This window comes from Diplotaxodon limnothrissa, linkage group LG14 (assembly GCF_057381915.1).
Source record: "Diplotaxodon limnothrissa isolate DT_005_m linkage group LG14, D_limnothrissa_male_GT1.1, whole genome shotgun sequence".
NCBI classification, from domain to species: Eukaryota; Metazoa; Chordata; class Actinopteri; order Cichliformes; family Cichlidae; genus Diplotaxodon; species Diplotaxodon limnothrissa.
Genome location: NC_140609.1, coordinates 20,616,345 through 20,628,374, shown reverse-complemented (window position 1 = coordinate 20,628,374; position 12,030 = coordinate 20,616,345). Strand labels below are relative to the sequence as shown.

At 39.5% G+C, this 12,030-nt stretch overlaps 2 protein-coding genes across 3 annotated transcripts; both read right to left on the bottom strand.

The window, feature by feature from the left end:
* Window positions 1-132: 132 nt before the first annotated feature.
* On the bottom strand, window positions 133-3,201 carry LOC146618772 (E3 ISG15--protein ligase HERC5-like). Its single transcript, XM_085370115.1, has 9 exons — window positions 3,196-3,201; window positions 2,558-2,728; window positions 2,179-2,319; window positions 1,832-1,998; window positions 1,599-1,665; window positions 1,448-1,518; window positions 1,098-1,281; window positions 606-708; window positions 133-451 (listed from the first exon to the last, which is right to left on the bottom strand). The coding sequence occupies exons 1-9, from the start codon at window positions 3,199-3,201 to the stop codon at window positions 216-218; spliced, it is 1,146 nt and encodes a 381-aa protein (XP_085226241.1). The 3' UTR covers window positions 133-215.
* A 364-nt stretch (window positions 3,202-3,565) lies between these two features.
* Window positions 3,566-11,764, bottom strand: LOC146618771 (putative E3 ubiquitin-protein ligase HERC6). 2 transcript variants are annotated; one of them, XM_085371739.1, is made up of 23 exons: window positions 11,543-11,764; window positions 10,682-10,832; window positions 10,502-10,578; window positions 9,826-10,053; window positions 9,639-9,730; window positions 9,433-9,560; window positions 9,047-9,201; window positions 8,867-8,922; window positions 8,694-8,785; window positions 8,507-8,566; window positions 8,306-8,402; window positions 8,037-8,217; window positions 6,843-6,994; window positions 6,503-6,622; window positions 6,273-6,371; window positions 5,993-6,163; window positions 5,614-5,754; window positions 5,267-5,433; window positions 5,034-5,100; window positions 4,883-4,953; window positions 4,532-4,715; window positions 4,040-4,142; window positions 3,566-3,885 (listed from the first exon to the last, which is right to left on the bottom strand). In XM_085371739.1, the coding sequence occupies exons 1-23, from the start codon at window positions 11,757-11,759 to the stop codon at window positions 3,650-3,652; spliced, it is 3,045 nt and encodes a 1,014-aa protein (XP_085227865.1). In that variant the 5' UTR covers window positions 11,760-11,764; the 3' UTR covers window positions 3,566-3,649. The 2 variants fall into 2 exon arrangements, with proteins under 2 accessions (XP_085227865.1, XP_085227866.1); XM_085371740.1 differs by lacking the exon at window positions 11,543-11,764 and adding an exon at window positions 11,168-11,230.
* Between the last annotated feature and the right edge of the window lie 266 nt (window positions 11,765-12,030).

Below are 12,030 nucleotides of genomic sequence, written 5' to 3'. Positions count from 1 at the left end.
TTAATCCATAAACTGGGCGGTGTAAGAAATTTGCTAAGCACTGTATTTATTGAAGATTTAAGCTTGTGTTCATTTTAAAAGCACAAAAAAAAAAAAAAAAATTGTAATAACAATAAAAAATATCACTCAAAATTAATAGCACAGATTGTAAAGCAAGAAGAGCCGAAAAATAACCGATGCTAAGATGGGCTCTTTACAACGAAACCCCTGCTGCTTCACTCTGTGGTGCGTTGCTTCTTCCGGAAGCCTCTGTTGTGATTGATAGCCTGGAGAAGCCTTGTGCGCATCGTCCTCTCGACTGGGTATCTCCTGTAGATGGGCAGTAACAACAGGAAATGGCAGGTAAGCGATTCAGGCAAATGGCGTTCAGAAGCATCGGGCAGCACAGCCACTCTCATCTTGATGCTCTCCATTCCCAGGAAGGGTACGCGATCACTGCCTGTGAGAAACACTGAGGATGAAAGAAAATAACAGAGGATAAGTGAAAAATGGAATCTGAAATGTTACACAAATTTTTGGCAGGACATCAAGAAACACATGTCAAGTAAGCTAAAACTGATAGACGTAAATGGAAATGACAGCAAGCCTAATGATGAAATACTTACAAAGGAACTTTTTCTTTTCCTCTGCTGTCAGGCTCTCAAACACCTCCCAGAACACCACTATATTTGGATGCTCATCATGGTATTCGCCTTCATAAAATGTGTTCTGTTTGGGAACATAAAAATAAGGACATATATGAAATATGTGTATCATTTACATTTTTTTAATCCCACTGGCACCAGACTAGGTGTCAGTGGTGTCACTCTGCTAATTTCATAAGCAGAGTGCAAGCTTTAAATTTAATTCCTGATTTATGTTACGTTGCAAGTGTGCACACAGTCAGCTATTCTTTTGTATTCTTTTGGTCAAACTGAACTATGGTGACACATATGGTTCAGGTGTTTTAGGGAATTCATAGCATAGCGTGCTAAACTATCCTGCATTGGCAAGGAAAATTACTCATTCAGAATATGGTGAATTAAAAAAAACAAATCAGATTATGAATAAAAATCTTAGCATCAATATTGGATCTCTTCAAGTTTATATCTCTTTACCTTCTTGAACACCTCCCAGTCGTAGTTTTCTTGGCCCACCATCACTGCTTGCAGCTCCTCTGGCTGGAAGAAGTCCACCACGTCCATGTTGCACACTTTGAAAAACCCTCTCTTGAACTCGTCAAACACTCTCTCCACTGATTTGTTGAAGACGTAGTTCACAAAGGCAGCTACGTATTCTTTCCTATTGATGAAAAAAAACCATTTAAAAGTATACAAGTACTGATTTATAGTGTTGGCAACATCCCAGCCAGTGTAATGGCATGTTGCAACTATAAAGAAGGGAGCACAGCGTGGATGTAGCTGTTAGATGGCAGAGAAGGAGTGCTGTGTAGACTGTTTATACACACCTGTTTGACCCGGTGACAAGTTTTCCTGGTTCATTTGGCTCAAGCTCAACTGTCTCACCAGCCCAGGACACCTACCACAGATAATCACTCTGTCAGGTGAAGAAAGTGTGAAAGAAAAACAGACACGAAACACATGATTTAGTAAACTTACAGTGAAAGTAGTGTCCAGCGTTTGAACAACATCAGGGGTGTAGTCCTCTAAGATGATCCTCCAAGACCTAAAGGCACAAAAGCACTGATGAATGTTTTGATACTGTTGTTAGCACTATTTTCAGTGTATTTGAGGTTAAACGCACGGGAAATATCTATGTATCAATAAACTTCTTTTGTCATGTCATGTGAGAAAGAACGCGTTTCACTTGTGTGTTTTTAAGTCTGTCTTACTCTGCCAGCACAGGGTCAAACTCCTTCATGTCGTCCAGCGTAGGTTTGACCCTGAGCAGCTTCTTGAACAGAGCTTGTGGGAAGCGCAGGTGGATAATGTTGTGGTTGTAGAGAGCCAGGCCACACAGAACGCCAAACAGGAAGTAAGTCTTCTCCTCTACTTTTGGCTGTTTGGTCGGTGAATAAAAAGAAATTGTGATACAGAAAAATCCATTTTAAATCTGAAATTGATCATATATCTATATCTCTCTATATTTATTTTTTTATTTATTTTTTTAATCTGCTGCTTTATTTTTTTAAGCAGCACATAGATTATTAATGTAGGTTTTTTCCATAATTGGTCTTACCTTGGGAGGGAACCAGGCCACAGTCTGGCTCTCATTATATATGAACATTTTAGATTCTGGAGCCATCAGCTCATCAAACACATGCAGGAAAAAGTCCCTTTTGTTGACATTTGTTGTCTTCCTGTCCTCCACAAACAGCACCTAGGACAGAAAAAAAAAAATCATGTTTCTGTTAGTTTCTGCAACTCGTGATTTTATAGAGCAGTTTATTTAATCCCATGTCCATTCTCTTCTGCTTATCGATATCAAATTACTAAAGTAATTTTATGGGCATTCATCTAAACACTTGGGTCCTCTTTTACACTTTAACAAAACACTGCTGGCCAACAGTGCTAACCCTAGCTCTAGCAATCTAGTAAAAGTAAAGTTTCATATTTACTAAAAGCTCCCTTTGGAATGCACAGTGGTCGGCTGCACTGAGCTGTCTGAAGGTGTCCTCGACCAGGTGAGATCGCCTCAGGGTTAGCTGGAAGACTGGGGCAGGTGGAGAGTCTGGGGCATGCGGTTGATGGGGCACCAAAGCTGCTTGATGAGCGAGTTGATGCACATTCTGTAAGTGCAAAAAAACTCCACCAATGAAGAGGATTGAGTTTGTGTATTTGGAGAGCCAGAAGATAATGCTTTCTTCTAAGGAGTCAAGTAATTTATCATTTTCAGTTTTATTATTGTAACCATATATATTGACTGTAATGAAGGTACTGTTATTGTGTCTCATTATTGAGCAGAGGTAGTGTCCTGAGTTGTGTCAGAGTGTAACTCATCTCCAGAGAAGTGGTAATAATACAAAAATAATAAAATACTAGGCAGCATAGCAGAGAATTTATTAAGATGATTTACTAGGTACAAATGCAAGAAAAGGTGATTTCCTAATCTAAGTATGTTCTAAGTAGGTATGACATGAAGTGTTTAACAAATTTCTTACACAAATATTATAGAAATCTGTCAAAAACTTGTTTACAACTAAACGTTATACTGTTATTTCTTAGGCAGACAACAAAGTGGGTTCATGTTTTTTACCCACATTTGAGCGGGCACACAGGACTTCTCTGAGGATACAATTCAACCCCTGAAACTAAATAAAATAAATAAAATAACAAATCTGACACGCTTATTTGCAAAACTGAATCTGAAAATTCACAGATAACAATGGTTATTTTGTAGCATTACAAATCAGAATTTTGAGAGCTTGTGCACAGTGGTGGATTAACCACTACAGAACCATTAAAAGGTTATTTTATTAATTACCAATACTGTGGTTTAATCCATAAACTGGGCGGTGTAAGAAATTTGCTAAGCACTGTATTTATTGAAGATTTAAGCTTGTGTTCATTTTAAAAGCACAAAAAAAAAAAAAAAATTGTAATAACAATAAAAAATATCACTCAAAATTAATAGCACAGATTGTAAAGCAAGAAGAGCCGAAAAATAACCGATGCTAAGATGGGCTCTTTACAACGAAACCCCTGCTGCTTCACTCTGTGGTGCGTTGCTTCTTCCGGAAGCCTCTGTTGTGATTGATAGCCTGGAGAAGCCTTGTGCGCATCGTCCTCTCGACTGGGTATCTCCTGTAGATGGGCAGTAACAACAGGAAATGGCAGGTAAGCGATTCAGGCAAATGGCGTTCAGAAGCATCGGGCAGCACAGCCACTCTCATCTTGATGCTCTCCATTCCCAGGAAGGGTACGCGATCACTGCCTGTGAGAAACACTGAGGATGAAAGAAAATAACAGAGGATAAGTGAAAAATGGAATCTGAAATGTTACACAAATTTTTGGCAGGACATCAAGAAACACATGTCAAGTAAGCTAAAACTGATAGACGTAAATGGAAATGACAGCAAGCCTAATGATGAAATACTTACAAAGGAACTTTTTCTTTTCCTCTGCTGTCAGGCTCTCAAACACCTCCCAGAACACCACTATATTTGGATGCTCATCATGGTATTCGCCTTCATAAAATGTGTTCTGTTTGGGAACATAAAAATAAGGACATATATGAAATATGTGTATCATTTACATTTTTTTAATCCCACTGGCACCAGACTAGGTGTCAGTGGTGTCACTCTGCTAATTTCATAAGCAGAGTGCAAGCTTTAAATTTAATTCCTGATTTATGTTACGTTGCAAGTGTGCACACAGTCAGCTATTCTTTTGTATTCTTTTGGTCAAACTGAACTATGGTGACACATATGGTTCAGGTGTTTTAGGGAATTCATAGCATACCGTGCTAAACTATCCTGCATTGGCAAGGAAAATTACTCATTCAGAATATGGTGAATTAAAAAAAACAAATCAGATTATGAATAAAAATCTTAGCATCAATATTGGATCTCTTCAAGTTTATATCTCTTTACCTTCTTGAACACCTCCCAGTCGTAGTTTTCTTGGCCCACCATCACTGCTTGCAGCTCCTCTGGCTGGAAGAAGTCCACCACGTCCATGTTGCACACTTTGAAAAACCCTCTCTTGAACTCGTCAAACACTCTCTCCACTGATTTGTTGAAGACGTAGTTCACAAAGGCAGCTACGTATTCTTTCCTATTGATGAAAAAAAAAACATTTAAAAGTATACAAGTACTGATTTATAGTGTTGGCAACATCCCAGCCAGTGTAATGGCATGTTGCAACTATAAAGAAGGGAGCACAGCGTGGATGTAGCTGTTAGATGGCAGAGAAGGAGTGCTGTGTAGACTGTTTATACACACCTGTTTGACCCGGTGACAAGTTTTCCTGGTTCATTTGGATCAAGCTCAACTGTCTCACCAGCCCAGGACACCTACCACAGATAATCACTCTGTCAGGTGAAGAAAGTGTGAAAGAAAAACAGACACGAAACACATGATTTAGTAAACTTACAGTGAAAGTAGTGTCCAGCGTTTGAACAACATCAGGGGTGTAGTCCTCTAAGATGATCCTCCAAGACCTAAAGGCACAAAAGCACTGATGAATGTTTTGATACTGTTGTTAGCACTATTTTCAGTGTATTTGAGGTTAAACGCACGGGAAATATCTATGTATCAATAAACTTCTTTTGTCATGTCATGTGAGAAAGAACGCGTTTCACTTGTGTGTTTTTAAGTCTGTCTTACTCTGCCAGCACAGGGTCAAACTCCTTCATGTCGTCCAGCGTAGGTTTGACCCTGAGCAGCTTCTTGAACAGAGCTTGTGGGAAGCGCAGGTGGATAATGTTGTGGTTGTAGAGAGCCAGGCCACACAGAACGCCAAACAGGAAGTAAGTCTTCTCCTCTACTTTTGGCTGTTTGGTCGGTGAATAAAAAGAAATTGTGATACAGAAAAATCAATTTTAAATCTGAAATTGATCATATATCTATATCTCTCTATATTTATTTTTTTATTTATTTTTTTAATCTGCTGCTTTATTTTTTTAAGCAGCACATAGATTATTAATGTAGGTTTTTTCCATAATTGGTCTTACCTTGGGAGGGAACCAGGCCACAGTCTGGCTCTCATTATATATGAACATTTTAGATTCTGGAGCCATCAGCTCATCAAACACATGCAGGAAAAAGTCCCTTTTGTTGACATTTGTTGTCTTCCTGTCCTCCACAAACAGCACCTAGGACAGAAAAAAAAAAATCATGTTTCTGTTAGTTTCTGCAACTCGTGATTTTATAGAGCAGTTTATTTAATCCCATGTCCATTCTCTTCTGCTTATCGATATCAAATTACTAAAGTAATTTTATGGGCATTCATCTAAACACTTGGGTCTTCTTTTACACTTTAACGAAACACTGCTGGCCAACAGTGCTAACCCTAGCTCTAGCAATCTAGTAAAAGTAAAGTTTCATATTTACTAAAAGCTCCCTTTGGAATGCACAGTGGTCGGCTGCACTGAGCTGTCTGAAGGTGTCCTCGACCAGGTGAGATCGCCTCAGGGTTAGCTGGAAGACTGGGGCAGGTGGAGAGTCTGGGGCATGCGGTTGATGGGGCACCAAAGCTGCTTGATGAGCGAGTTGATGCACATTCTGTAAGTGCAAAAAAACCCAATTAGAAGGAAATCTGCTAAAAGATAGAAATCAGTTCCTGTGTAATTGCAGATGGTTAAAAAGGGTGAAATCTGAATCCACGTTCTACCTTCACTGTGGCTGCACAGAAGTTAAATACGGCCACTTTGTGAAGCAGGGTCAAAAGGAATGGGTAGCGACAGAAGATGGCAGGTGTGTTCACGTCATCCTTTAAGACAATCGGTCATTTAATAATGAATATCAGTAAAAAGCAGTCTGACAGAAAGTGAAATCCATACTGGACAAATGGACACATTGTTTATTTGAAGCACTTGAGTTTACTGTACTGTTTGTTTTTACCTCCTCTTTGGAGAATTGCCACCAAAGCATGATGTCAGTGTTAAGCTGCACAGCATTTGTGATTTCTTCTACATAAAAGGTGCTCAGTGGGACTTTGTAGGACTTTCCAGCTTTGTTTGCCTGGAAAAAAATATATTTTTTAATCAAGAAAACAGAAACAATATTGTCATTTGTTAACTTTTTTTTAACAGTTTTTCTATCTCAAGACTTTCAATTATTAGAACTGATCATATTTTACTAACAAGAGATTCCAGTTGATCTGTTAATTGAAACCAATATTTCATACCCAAAATCTAACGGTCATTAAAAAAAAAACAGAAGTAAAGCACACAGCACTGACTTTGTATAGCAGCTTGAGGGCTTCCAGGATAAATTTGACTCCTGGGTTGTGTGTTTGTAAGAGGCCATTCTTTAGCATGAAGGCGAGAGCCTTTTTGAAGACCATGATGTGCTTCATCAGTATCGAGGGGGACAGTGAACTCCACCACTTTTCTGCAGAACACACAAAAAACATACAAAGAAATATTAAGTTTACACTGCATAAATTGGATTTCTAACATCTCCAAAACTATTATTTAGCAATAAAAAATAACTTATTATACAAACTGAAGAGATTTTAAAACAAAACAGTGTCTTACATTGAATAAATACTTTTAAAGTTATCACAGTAAACTCGATCATTATACTGGGCTAAACCAATTTATTAGACCGCCTGTCATATGTTGTTACTTTTTATGCATATAAACCGAATTTAACATTCAACTACTAAAACATTTTTTCTGTCTAGGAATGAAAGTAAATAACTATATTTGGCATCTCATTTAAAAAAAAAAAAAAAAACTACAACTAATGCTGTTTCATTAAATGCTAAATTTGAAAATTCATGGATAACAACAGTACTTACATTTTAACATTAAAAAAATTGTTTTAATTAAAGAGTTTAAAGAGTAAATATCAATAGTGTTAATTAGTGTTAATTTAAAGCGGCGGTCCCCAACCCCTGGGCCATGGACCGTTAACAGCCCGTGAGTCGTTTGGTACCCGGCCGCGAGAGTTGAGGCTCGGGTGTGAAATTTATGGTTTTCATCATTAACTGTGTTTCCCTGGGTCTTTTCCCCATGTGTTATGAATAAATTTAATTTTTTGGGGTAGCAGGCCACACAGAAAAAAAATTAATAACTTACATTATTTTAGTTTTTTTCTAATCTGACTGAACAGTGTGAAGCAGGGTTTTCTGCAGTTACAGCTACCAAAACAAAATTGCGGAGCAGACTGAGCATAAGCAACACACTTCGGGTGTCATTACCCCCCATTACTCCCAGGTGGGACCATCTCGTATCAGCCGTATCATTTTATTTTGTATTTATCCGCAACACCTTAAAGGCCAGTCCATGAAAATATTGTCTGACATTAAACTGGTCCGTGGCACAAAAAAGGTTGGGGACCACTGATTTAAAGCATTTACAGCATAAACCTGACAACGAGTGGTTGACTAACAAGCTTGTTCTCCAATCTTGTGACAAAAGTCATTTACTTAATGTTTCCAGAGTCTTGTCCGACATCTCTGCTATAGTGATGGCCACAGATAGAACTGTATTCATGACATTAGAGTCCTCTTGAAGAAGCGGGCAGGTCAGAAGAATCAGGATGATCTCTGGAGATTTTAATGCAGTTCTTGACAGGTAAAGCAAGTCGCACAGAGGGACCAAGTTTACCTGCATGGAAAGGAGACCTACTGTATGAGATCACAAGTTTAAAAAAAAAAGTCGTCATATCTCAAATTGTTTAAAGAATGTTCTTAACTGATTGTTTGATCCACTGTCTTGTGAACAGCTGGTCGAAAGCTCGGCTAGCGGCCTCCAGGTCCACGGTTAAGTCGCCTGCTTCCAGTGGAAACCCACTGATATCAAACAGAGGTGAGCGGCAGCACCAACCAGTCAACCCTTAAATCTTACATTTCTAGATTAACCCCGACCCAGACAAAACCATCAGTGAAGGACTTACTTGGCTTTTGTGAAACTTGCAACAAGACTTGAACTTGTCAGGAACATCGATCCTATTTCTCTGTCGCAAAGAGAAAGAAACATCAGCAGAGACTGAGACAGTGAAGATCTTGAACATATATTTAATATAACTAATATTAAAACTGCAGTCACATAAATCTAAAAATCCCAGAATGATGATGAATTACCTTTTTGCCTCCACATTACTATGCTCCATCATCAGCCATTCTTGGAGTTTTGTCTCATCAAGACGTCCGGTTATCTGTTTGTGAACAGAGTTCTTAAAATAAAAGAGAGAAGAAGTGAGCAGGCAGAGTGACCTGTTTTCTGTGAGCAGTTAAAGCTGTAGGTGTTTGATTACCTCTGCAGGTGAAGAGTAAGCAAAGTTTGTGTTCCACCCAGCAGCTATTTTCAAGTCTGCTTAAACAAAAATCAAACAATTTCATCTAAACATTCAAAATTTATAAAGCACATAAACTTAATTTACATTCGAGATTCTGAACTATTAATCCTACTAGCAACATCTAACACGCATACATACCACTGGGCATGGCTGCTGCATCGTCAGTGGTCCATGGAAACTGAACCAGAGTGGGAGTCAGACTGCCACCATTGTGCCCATTTCCAGTTTGACCTTTAGCTCCACTGCCAAAAGCCCAGAGCTGACCAGAAGAGCCCAAAACCAGAGTGTGATGCCTGGCAGACCAAAAACAGTCCATGGAGTGGGTATTAAATAGCACTCAAACTGCTTCATCAAACACACCTCATCCACCCAGGCACTTTTCTCTATGCTTAAGTGCGTTCTAGCTAACATTGACAATACAACACAACGGGGATCTTTAGCACACAGACTGTGAAACGCTATAAATGATCATGATGGTAGCCATGGTGGTGCTTATATTAAAAACAAAACATCCCGGTTTTTACCTGCCACATGCAATCTGGGAAGCAGGACCATCCACACCTGCAACCAGTTTGGGCTTCACTTCATTAGCAGAGGTGCTGTGACCGAGCTGACCTTGGCTTCCGTCTCCAAAAGTGTAAACTTTACCGTCCTGCAAAGCAAAACAACCGTAGCTTTTACTTTGTTAATCAATGGTTGGAGTCACCTGGATGAACCAGTGAAGTCAAACCTTTGTCAGCACAGCAGAGTGCGACTCTCCACAGCTTATGAAGGAGACACTTAGAGGTCTGAGCGCAGGCACCATACAGATGTTGAACCTGCCTGTTAAAGCAGAAACAGATAAAAAGTAGTGTGTTTTATTTCAAATCATGCCACACACATATACACTAAGTTTATGAGTCACTAACTTGCTCTACCTTTCTCATCCACCCTGTTAACCCCGAGCTGACCACATTTATTGGCCCCACAGCAGTACACCAGGTCTGCGAGGGTAAGGAACAGACTGTGGGTCCCTCCTGCTGCAATCTGGGTTACCGCTACTCCAGCCAAAGCACAAATTATGACGGGTGTATCCTGCACCGGCACCTCCTTCCCCAGGCCCAGCTGACCATGACTGTTTAAACCCCACGAGAAGACATCGCCTCCTGGAGAGAGGTGAAAAGTGTTTTTAAAATGTTCAATTAACAAACAAATCATTAATTTAGTTTATCACATTATTATTCCTCAACCACCACAGAATATTTTACTTAGAAGTAGAATAAATAGGATGCATGGATACGTTATATAAGTGAGAATTATGTAAATCAAATTAGAAATTCAGGCGCAGTTATGGCCTTTTAATTGATATACTGCTGGATAAAGTGCTGGAGTTTAAATGGACTGACTCTCTTTGCCAAATGAGCCTCTGGACAATGAAATATCTTCAAATACTGTCAGCTACGTGAAAGAATATACGTCACACTTTTAGGGCAAGCTGGGTTTACAATACGGATAAAGACACTTTAAAAAAGGAAAAATTCATCATCAGTCATCATGTGTGGGGAAAACTGTTATCGCCCTTGTTCCATATGAACACACAAAGTTGTGTCTTACCTTTAGTCAGGGCCAGGGAATGGGAGTTTCCACAAGCAACTTGAATTATCGGTATGGGCAGTGGGATAGGCACCTTGCTGCATGATGATGGACAACAATTCGTAAAAATGTGGCAAAAAGCTTTGAACAATTGAGTGATAATTGTGCATATTATTCATGTGTCACTGAATGAGTGATTACCTTGGTCTGTGACTGTTGGGAGGTGTTGGTAACCCTAGCTGTCCATCCTCTCCTGCCCCCCAGGAGAAAACGTGTCCAGATGCACTCACAGCCAGAGAGTGGTCCTGACCGCAAGCCATCGCCACCACACGGCCCAGCCCCTCCACTTGAGCTTAGAAAGAACGACAGAAATTGCACACAAACGTGTCAGCTGGATCACATTACATGTCTGACTACAGTAGCCTCAGCCTAATGAGAACTTAATCATAAACAAAGACAAACAGGGAAGTTTGGGACATCCGCTAAAACCTGTGCAAAGCTTCTCATCTATAGTGTTGCAAAGCAGTAAACAGCTTACCTTACTTACCTGCGCTTTCTCTGGGTTAAAGCCAGTTATAGCTTCTAGGTTTCACAGTACATACATACATGCATACAATATGCATGCTAATGTATCAAAAATATATAATAATATGAGACAATAATATAAACCTGTTATTTATTTCTTACATTTTGCACGTGATTTATATGACTGTCCGTGTTCGCGCTTCCGTCATATTTCATATTTCTTGCTACATCTAGCAACTCTGAAGTTTCTTAGGTTTTAACTTTCGTTGTCTGCACCGACAGCACTGAAACGAAACTGAAACTTGACGCATTAAGTTTTATTTACGCAGTAAGTGTTCCGGAGATGATTTATCGCTTCTTAAGGACGCAGTATCTGATTAAAAGCCTGCGCCACACGGTCAAATCACACCTTAAATAAATATGTCCAAATACCCGTGAAAAGAAACTAAGAAAGCAATTAATCAAATAATAAAATTATAATATTTTGTTTTATTATTTTGTTTCCTTTAAATGAAAACAGCTAAACAGCCTACTCACCTATGATCTTTCCATTTTTTTTCTTCTGTCGTCCAAGTTGTCCCTGAGAGTTGTGCCCACATGACAGCATGTCCCCGTCTGCATTAAGAAATAAAGTGTGCCGATCCCCACAGCAGATCTTAGTTACAACCCCGGGGACGGTCCAGGACACGGGGCTGGGGGCCCCCTGTGACCCGAACTGTCCGCTGGAGCTGTCTCCCCAACAGAACAGCTGCATGTCTTCACCTGGACTCAAATGAGGACCTTGAGGGCTCTGTGATGGCAATTTAGCTCAGCTGATGCTGCCTTCGAGGGTTGTCGGAGATATTAGAGTCACCTCGTAAAGAAATCGACCATTCAGTCGCATATTGTATGTTTTTTTTCATAAGGGCTACCGTGTCTAAAACTGTCATTAATGCAATTATTTAATTAATTAACTAATATAATAGAGATTTCTAGGCTACAGGGTGCACAATTTGTTCTTTCCAAAAGCAGCTAATGCAAAACCA

What these genes read in the sequence shown, in the direction of transcription:
- LOC146618772 (XM_085370115.1), bottom strand. An exon ending in TTTGACCCTGTGCTGGCAGA is followed by an intron (nt 1,666 to 1,831) that starts GTAAGACAGACT and finishes TTGTGCCTTTAG; the next exon opens with GTCTTGGAGGATCATCTTAG. An exon ending in CGCTGGACACTACTTTCACT is followed by an intron (nt 1,519 to 1,598) that starts GTAAGTTTACTA and finishes TATCTGTGGTAG; the next exon opens with GTGTCCTGGGCTGGTGAGAC.
- LOC146618771 (XM_085371739.1), bottom strand. Translation starts at nt 11,759, where the DNA reads ATGCAGCTGTTCTGTTGGGGAGACAGCTCCAGCGGACAGTTCGGGTCA. An exon ending in CCCAACAGTCACAGACCAAG is followed by an intron (nt 10,579 to 10,681) that starts GTAATCACTCAT and finishes ATCATCATGCAG; the next exon opens with CAAGGTGCCTATCCCACTGC. An exon ending in CGCTGGACACTACTTTCACT is followed by an intron (nt 4,954 to 5,033) that starts GTAAGTTTACTA and finishes TATCTGTGGTAG; the next exon opens with GTGTCCTGGGCTGGTGAGAC.